Below are 8,044 nucleotides of genomic sequence, written 5' to 3'. Positions count from 1 at the left end.
CGTAAGTTACACTGCAGTAATACTTGGCCCTAAAGACCTCTCAGTCTATCTCGAGGCTTCTTTCACGCCGAGCGTCTGCTTTAGCCGTTTGGCAGGTACCTAAAGCGAAGCGGCAGCCGACGCAGCAGCCCGCCGCCAGGCCTCCCCTCTGCCGAACAGCGCGGCAGCCACAGCCGTGACCCGCCGGGGCTCGCCGCCGCCGCGCCGCCAGAAGGGGCCGCGGCCGTTGCCCTGGCAACGGGCGGCCGTTGGCCCCCGACCAGGCCACAGCGCGCAGCCCGCCCTCTGCGCCTGCGCGCGCCGCGCTGCCTCGACGGCAGGGAGGCCTCCCCTTCCCCCTCCCCCACCCCATGCCGCCTTCCGGCCGGCCTCGGCGCAGGCGCAGAGCGCGCGCGGGGGCAGAGGTCAGAGGTGAGGGGTGAGTTCCTGCGGCGCGGCGCGGCGGCATGGCGGGCGGCGGCGATGGGTCGGGGGGCTGCGCGGGGGGCGACGCGGCCCCGCCGGCCCCCGAGCGGGTGCTCTTCCCGCCCACCTTCAGCGTGTCCGAGATCAAGAACAAGCAGCGGCGGCACTTCATGTTCCTGCGGTGGAAGCAGCAGCAGCGGAAGGTGGGGCGGCTAGCGGCGCGGCGCGGCGCGGCGGGCGGGCGGGCCGCGCTAACGGCTCACGGCTAACGGCGCGCCTCCTTGTCCCCGCTAGGAGAAGCTGGCCAGCAGGAAGAGACGGAGAAAGGAGCGAGAAGCCCTCGGAGACCAAGTAAGGGCTCAGGCCGCGGCGTGCATGCTGGTGGCCCTGCCTCGGGGCGGGGGTGGCTCTGCGGCTGAGCGACAGCAGCGCTGCTCTGGTGGTAACTCTTCAGCTGGGCGCTGCGCTGGGCCTTCTCCAGTCCTGTGAGTGACAGGATTTCCCCACAGGCACCTCAGTGAAGGGGAGCAGCGACCGTAGTGCTCTCTGCCAGCGGCACGCTTTAGAGATGCAGTGCTGTGTAGAGGATGTGTCGAAGAGCAAAGCTCACAAACGGTGTTTGCACTGGGTTAAATTATGGTGGGGCCGGGAGGGTGATTCCGCACTCATTTTATCCCAGTGATGGCAGAAAAGCAGGACCTTCCTGAAAAATATTAGCTGTCTGCTGGGACTGCTACAGCATCATGTAGGTGTTGTGAGGGGCTATACTCTTGTGAGCTGTTCCTATATAAACCAAAATAATCGGATCTGACCAACTCCTGACCACATCAGTCATCTCCTTATTTCTTAGCCTAATTGTGAGCAAGGGTTTTGTTTCTGCTTTTCCTGAACAGCTTCAAATGCGTGCTGGCAATGTGCCTTTGACAGTAAGTTGTGAATTCCTGTATTATTATAATATCACAAGGATGTGCTGTATCAGTGGGGTGAATACTATATGGTATTAGACATGAAATTGTAGGTGTCACGGATAAAATGTGTTGCAGCAGGGAGTAGTGCTTTTTTCTTCCGCAGGTAACAAAGCTCCACGTGTTTTGTTTTGGAATGACTTTTCTTCATTATATTGAAATGAAGAAGTTTTACTGTTCTAGCAATGTTTTTCTTCCATGATACTCTCTGGTCTCCCACTATCTACGCATATCCTTAACCAAGGTGATGTTATTATTGAACCTTATGTGAGATGTTGTAGCTTCTGCTTTAAAAGCTATCATAAAATAAGCAATACCTTTAATTCCATGTAGAAATAAACACAGAATTGTGATAATATGAATATTTTTGACAATACACTTAAAAATAACATGAATGTGTTGTGTTAAAAAGCTTATATACGTTATTCTAGGCACCTCCAAAAGCCGTACCAAAGACGATTGAAAATCAGAGAGTATATGATGAAACAACTGTAGATCCCAATGATGAAGAGGTAACTTTAATTTCTGCGTTTTTTTCCACAAGAGGTGATTTAAAATGGATTGATGAAACTTAATGTTCTTTACTGTCCTATTAAGGTATTAATGGATTATTTTTTACATGTGATGGATCCACTAACAGGTAGTGTCATTCTTTATTGTCTACCTTTGCATTATTGTTGTTGATAGCAAAACTTGTCTACCATTTTTCATTATACTAGACTCATAAAAATAATTTTAAAAATGGATGCCTTGCGATGATTAATTATATGATAGATCGTGTGAATTTAAATTTTTCCTATTAACTTTTAATTTCATCAGAATTTAGATCAGATTGAACAATTCTTCATTAATTATTCAATATTAATATGTGGTGAAGTAACAAGATGTCTCTTCTTCCAGGTTGCTTTTGATGAAGCAACTGATGAATTTGCACCATATTTCAACAGACAGACGATTCCCAAGATTCTTATTACAACATCAGACAGACCTCGAGGGGTACGTATGCTTTACTTAGGGAGTGGTTACAGGATAGCCACAATTCATACTGTAATTAGTAAATTCAGTTTTGCTGTAGGAATGATTTAAAAATACAACCTTGTGGTAGTGTCTGCACAGAGGCAAAGTCAACTGATTGGTCAAGAGGTACTTTACTGCTAAATTGTTAAGTTCTTTTTGGTCATGACAGACATACTTTGGGTTTTAGCAGTGCTCAAGATGGTCTTAATTTGACTGAGGGAATTAAATTTCTTACCTTTAAAATATAAGGTCTTTGAGGTCCAAAATAGTGAGACTTGCAGGCCCATAATCACTACATGCAATCTTAAATTGAAAAACTGTCAAACTGAAAATAATAGCTCCCGTATGGATTTTTTTTCTACTTGTTCATTTAGTGACTGTTGATAACCTTGTGCATACATAGCCTATTCTTTTCTTTAGCTTCCATTCCTTCATTAAAAAAAAAAAAAAAAAGAAAACATGGACGTGTTCTTTTATGCAATACCTAACTCGGGGCATTTCTGATACTTTGTGAAAACCCTGAAAGAAGTGTTTTTAAAAATAGGAAAATGTAAACCTCAAACCATCTGAAAACTGAGGTGTAGGTAGAGTACGTGAAGGAACTGAAATAGTGTATTTTGAAATATTATCAGCATTTCGTAAATTGATGTCCTTAATAAATAATGATTTCTGTGGGGGATTGCTTTTGGAATTTTTCTACTTGACTATGATTGAGAAGAAAATATTTTTTTCTTAAAAAGTCCTAGGTGTGCTGGTGCCCCTCCAGCCTGGAGGGAGCTGCAGTCTTTACTACAAATCCATCCTAAATAGAAATGAAAAATACAGGTCTAACATGCAATGCAGCAGAAATCAAGAGAAATTTTCCAGCAACTGAATTGTTTGGAGGCTTGTCTTCAAACAAAATTGTTACTCCTAAGGTCTCTAAAAAACACCATGAAGGGCAGTTGGAATGAGCAACCGTCCTTCCCTCTTTGAATTTGGCTGTGTATTTAAGAGATTGCAACTTAGCCCACCTGTTTTGCAGAGAACAGTGAGATTCTGTGAACAATTGTCTAGTGTTATACCTAACTCGCATGTCTACTATCGAAGAGGATTAGCTTTGAAAAGAATTATTCCACAGTGTATTGCAAGAGACTTCACAGATTTAATCGTCATTAATGAAGATCGCAAAATACCAAGTATCCTTTGTGTATTTATTAAAATAGATGTACTGGCTCTAGGCATATTAGGAGAAAATATTTTAAATTTAGTAGGCATCAAAGACGTATATTATTGTTCTGGATTTTTCCTCTTCACTGTGCAGCTTACGTTGTAATTGCCAAGTTAAAAAAATCACTGTGCCAAGTATCTGATGGCTAATGGGACTTGAATTTATTAAAGGAACAGTGATTTTCTTCATTTTCAGAGCATAGATAAATACTGTTACTCTTTCAGTAAACTTTACAGTTGGATTAATTAACAGGTTTTTCTGACCAGAGAGTTTCATTTAGTTTTGCTGACTAGATGAACCATTACTAATTAGTAAGATGGAAAGTGCTAAAATATATCTATTCAGCTATTAAAGCAAACTTGTAATGGACATGCTTCAGAAAACTAGTTAATTAGCTTATGCAGGTATTTGAGGGAAAAATAATAAAACCTTGTAAATCAAGCATAGATCATGGATATAAAATGTAACGTTACATTTCACAGAACGTGTTCTTCTGTAAATTACACGTTGAATTTCATCATCTTTTCTTTAACTCAGTGAACAGATGGTCTTGTTTTAAGTCATTTACCTGATGGGCCAACTGCTCACTTTAGAATGAGCAGTGTCCGTTTGCGTAAGGAAATAAAGGTGAGGCTCCACCAACAAAATTATGCAATGTGCCGTCTATAATGATAAATATATTCTGTCAAAATTGGTGGCAGTTCTGTGAGATTCAGTTGATCTTGTAAAGGTGTGTTTTGTATTTATAAATAATATGTACATGTACATGCCTAATATGCATATTTATGTGTATATAATTATATGTATATGTGTACATATACATGTACACATATATGTATATACATTGTGTGTGTATAAATACACACATACACACACATTAAAAAAAAAAAAAAAAAAAAGGTCAAGGACCAGTATGTTCCAGTTCCGTAAGTGGCATATTTTCAATTTCATAGTTACTGCTGAATTTTAATTGTCTGCCAAGGACTTTTGTAGTCATTCCAATAAATACCAGCTGATACCCTAAACCACTAGAGAATATGTATACACAGTATATACTATATATGCAACAGGGTATGTGTACAAAGGTTGGTATACAGGATTTCAATGGATACAGTTCGTGGCCTTGAATAAAACCTAGCTTTACTTACTCTTATAGCACTGTAGTAAGTATTGCTTGCTTAGCCCTAAATCACTTGCAGTAAAATGCAGTGCTTTTTTTTTTTTTCTCTCTCTCCTCTTTCCTGAATTAAGTCTTAAATTTCATCCGTTCTCATTAAAGGCTAGCCCAGATGCTCTTAGCTAGGAATAGTCCACAGAGATTTTCAGACTCCGACGATAGCTAGACTGATCTTTGTTGTAATGGGTGCTGCCAGGCCTGGAAATTGGTGCAGGAGAGACAGAATGTAAAATTATTCTTTTGCACTTTCTAAATTGTTGAACCAAATGTTCTTATATTACCACTTGCTGCTTTACCTCTATACAAACTTGAACTGCGTTTAAAAAAATGATTAGACGTTAACAGCCTTGTTAAAGTAAGTTGGCCCTGGTTGTTTTTGCTCTATTTTACTTCATACTTTTCTTTGATAACATATCAAAATCATTCTGTATTCATTTTGTTATCCATTAATGACTTTTATTCCAGCGAAAAGGTAAAGAGCCCACAGAACATGTTCCTGAAGTAATCCTGAATAATTTTACAACGCGACTTGGCCATTCTATTGGTCGCATGTTTGCTTCTCTCTTCCCACATGATCCTCAGTTCACTGGAAGACAAGTAGCTACATTTCACAATCAGCGAGACTACATCTTTTTCAGATTCCACAGGTGAATTTTTTTCCCCCCTAAGCTTGTAAAGGAGAGAGAACGTTCTTGTAACTGCTTTCCTCATTATTTATTTTCCTTTGAAGGTATATCTTCAAGAGTGAAAAGAAAGTGGGGATTCAAGAACTTGGGCCACGTTTTACCTTAAAGTTGAGGTCCCTTCAGAAAGGAACCTTTGACTCCAAATTTGGAGAGTATGAATGGATTCATAAGGTATGTCTTAAAGTAATGGTACTAGTTCTGTTTGGGAATGGAGAATAAATCTGACATTATGAAATGTAACCACAAATCTCAGCCTAAACGGCAATATTAAATAAAGTTCTCAATAGGAAGTGTTCAACTGAAACTCCATTTAGAGGTACTTTTATAAAAATATGTAAAATAAACGTTCTGCTGTATTACAAGTGAAAAATAAAAATAGCAAGGATGATGAATACCGATATACTGTGGCTACTTATTTGCAGAACCTAATTTACCATATACAGTTATAAGCAAGTGTGAAAAAAAGGCTCCCCTAGTATAAGCTATTATTGACTGCCCAGTAAGCTTGACTAAAGCTATTTTTGTGCAAAGTGAGTGCGAGAATTGTAATGTAAACATATTTAAACTAAGAAGTGACATTTATGCAAATAATAGTGAATGGAAGGTAACGACGACTTATGCACAACTCCAAGTGAAGTGGAAGTATTGCCATAGGCACTGACAAATGACTTTTCCAGTCATTTTACCATAAAATTGCATTAGTTGATTTGCAAAACTTAAGCTAAGTATCCAAAGCTATACCAGAAGGAAAATTCTAACACTCCTGATGTAGCCCATGACGTGGATAATCTTATTTGTTTAAAGATATGCTCTGACTACAGTCTGTAAGCATTCCTGAATTCTGATCCGTTAATCCCCAATTTATCTTTTCCCTTGTTATCCTGAAAAGTTGACACTAAAGACTTAACTACACTGTAACTGTGACACACTTCACTGCCTAGCCCTACAATACACTGGAGTTGTCCCTCTTGTTTGTATCCTCTTACATGAATTTGCTGCTTAATAGCTTTTCTTTTGAATTTCAGCGCCGAGAAATGGACACAAGTAGAAGAAAATTTCACTTGTAAGTGACAGCTCTCTGCTAAATGCTGATAATGACCATGGATTGTGTGATTCCCAGACTCCTTAGCAGGAATAACGTTACTGGACAATAACCTGTCTGCAGAAGGATAAACTGCCAACATTAAAATTTTCTACAGGAACAGATCAATTAGGATTGCATCTTCTTTCCTATGTTTGCAGCTAAACCAGACGTGACTAAGACAGTGACTCTTGTTCCAGTTTAGCAGGAAAAAACTATTATGGCGATGTGAGAGCAGCCTGTAATTTATCTGTCACTGGAGCTTCACCACGACAGCTCCTGTGCTCTAGAGAGAAATTTCACTTTGCAGCACCAAAGACAGTAAAAATTTTGGTTGAAGATATTCTCAAATAAAGTATTTTGCAATTACACTTTTCTTTTTCATTCTGTAAAGCAGCTCAACTCAGCTATCTTCTCTTGATCCGGTAAGGTATAAATATTTCACACCTCTTTCTAAGTTACAACATGCTGTCCTCTGAGAGGAACGGTGTTTTCCAAAAACTCTCTCTCATCTAGAGAATATGAAGGCTGAATGCAATTTAGGAAGTCTGTGGTATTTCTTTTGGTTAGCATCTTGCATAAAATGGCTATGTTCGTTACAAAAATAATATGCTTAACTCCTAAGCTATCTTTTCTCTAAGTGATGTTATGTTTAGGAGAGATACATATCTGAAACAGTCAATACTCTTGTATATAAGAAGAAATAACACCAAGAGGAAAGAATTCATGAGGCCAGCTTTCAGGAAGGATACAAAGCTACCTTATCTAAAATAACTGCTCAGATGAACAGGTAAGGTCTCTGAGCAGGATTTTTCGTATTAAAACTTAAAAATGCTTCTTTAGTCTTTTGGCTTACTTGAGTTGATATTAATGTGCAGAATGCACTACTGTTCTGCCTTAAGTTCACATTCAGTGGCACCTAAAAAGCTGAGTGTTCTTTGAACTACTTTCTTTTCAAGTGCAGCCATTATAGGTGCTTTTTACTATTTACCTAAAGAACTTACAGAGTAAGCCATCTACTCTTTTAGAATTGCTCCTTTAGGAGAAAATAATGACACTATTTTATTACCTTTGCCTTTATTTAATAACTTTGATAGGGGACAGCTATATAGTTGAGTTGTAAACTGAGAGCCAAAAAGTTACACCTTTTTCTGTTCTATTTCTGTTATGCTTTTAAGTATAGTCCTGCTGAAGCCTCATTGTTCTGTAACAATGTCAACCCAAGACGAACTTGCAGCAGCATGGAGCATTTAAAGAGACAGACTCTGGTGTATGTTCTCTGGCTGTTACAGAGTGATACAATAACTGGTGAGGTATCAACACTTCCAAAAATTAGTAACTCCAAAACCAGACTAAGTCAAAACTTTTATTTTTTGCTTGGTATATAAAACTGATTCCCTCATGAAACAGAAGTATTAATTAGCATACAGTTCATTTGGAGAGGTAGATGGTAAGAGGTTTGACAATAGTAGCAATTTTACAGTTAGATTTGGCACGTTAAAG

The 8,044-nt window shown here is 39.6% G+C and overlaps 1 protein-coding gene across 1 annotated transcript; it reads left to right on the top strand.

Annotated features, from left to right (window-relative positions):
- Positions 1 to 397: 397 nt before the first annotated feature.
- RPF1 (ribosome production factor 1 homolog) lies at positions 398 to 6,912 on the top strand. Its single transcript, XM_068952670.1, has 9 exons — positions 398 to 608; positions 700 to 756; positions 1,802 to 1,882; positions 2,271 to 2,366; positions 3,412 to 3,565; positions 4,142 to 4,224; positions 5,240 to 5,421; positions 5,505 to 5,631; positions 6,486 to 6,912. Exons 1-9 carry the CDS (start codon positions 447 to 449, stop codon positions 6,525 to 6,527), a joined length of 984 nt encoding a protein of 327 aa, XP_068808771.1. The 5' UTR covers positions 398 to 446; the 3' UTR covers positions 6,528 to 6,912.
- Positions 6,913 to 8,044: the final 1,132 nt, after the last annotated feature.

The sequence above is a fragment of the Struthio camelus genome, chromosome 8, assembly GCF_040807025.1.
Source record: "Struthio camelus isolate bStrCam1 chromosome 8, bStrCam1.hap1, whole genome shotgun sequence".
In the NCBI taxonomy this organism is placed as follows: Eukaryota; Metazoa; Chordata; class Aves; order Struthioniformes; family Struthionidae; genus Struthio; species Struthio camelus.
Note: the sequence above shows the minus strand (reverse complement) of the source record. Positions and strands in the feature narration are given on the sequence as shown.

What these genes read in the sequence shown, in the direction of transcription:
- RPF1 (XM_068952670.1), top strand. Translation starts at nt 447, where the DNA reads ATGGCGGGCGGCGGCGATGGGTCGGGGGGCTGCGCGGGGGGCGACGCG. An exon ending in CATCAGACAGACCTCGAGGG is followed by an intron (nt 2,367 to 3,411) that starts GTACGTATGCTT and finishes CCTGTTTTGCAG; the next exon opens with AGAACAGTGAGATTCTGTGA. An exon ending in ATCTTTTTCAGATTCCACAG is followed by an intron (nt 5,422 to 5,504) that starts GTGAATTTTTTT and finishes TTTCCTTTGAAG; the next exon opens with GTATATCTTCAAGAGTGAAA.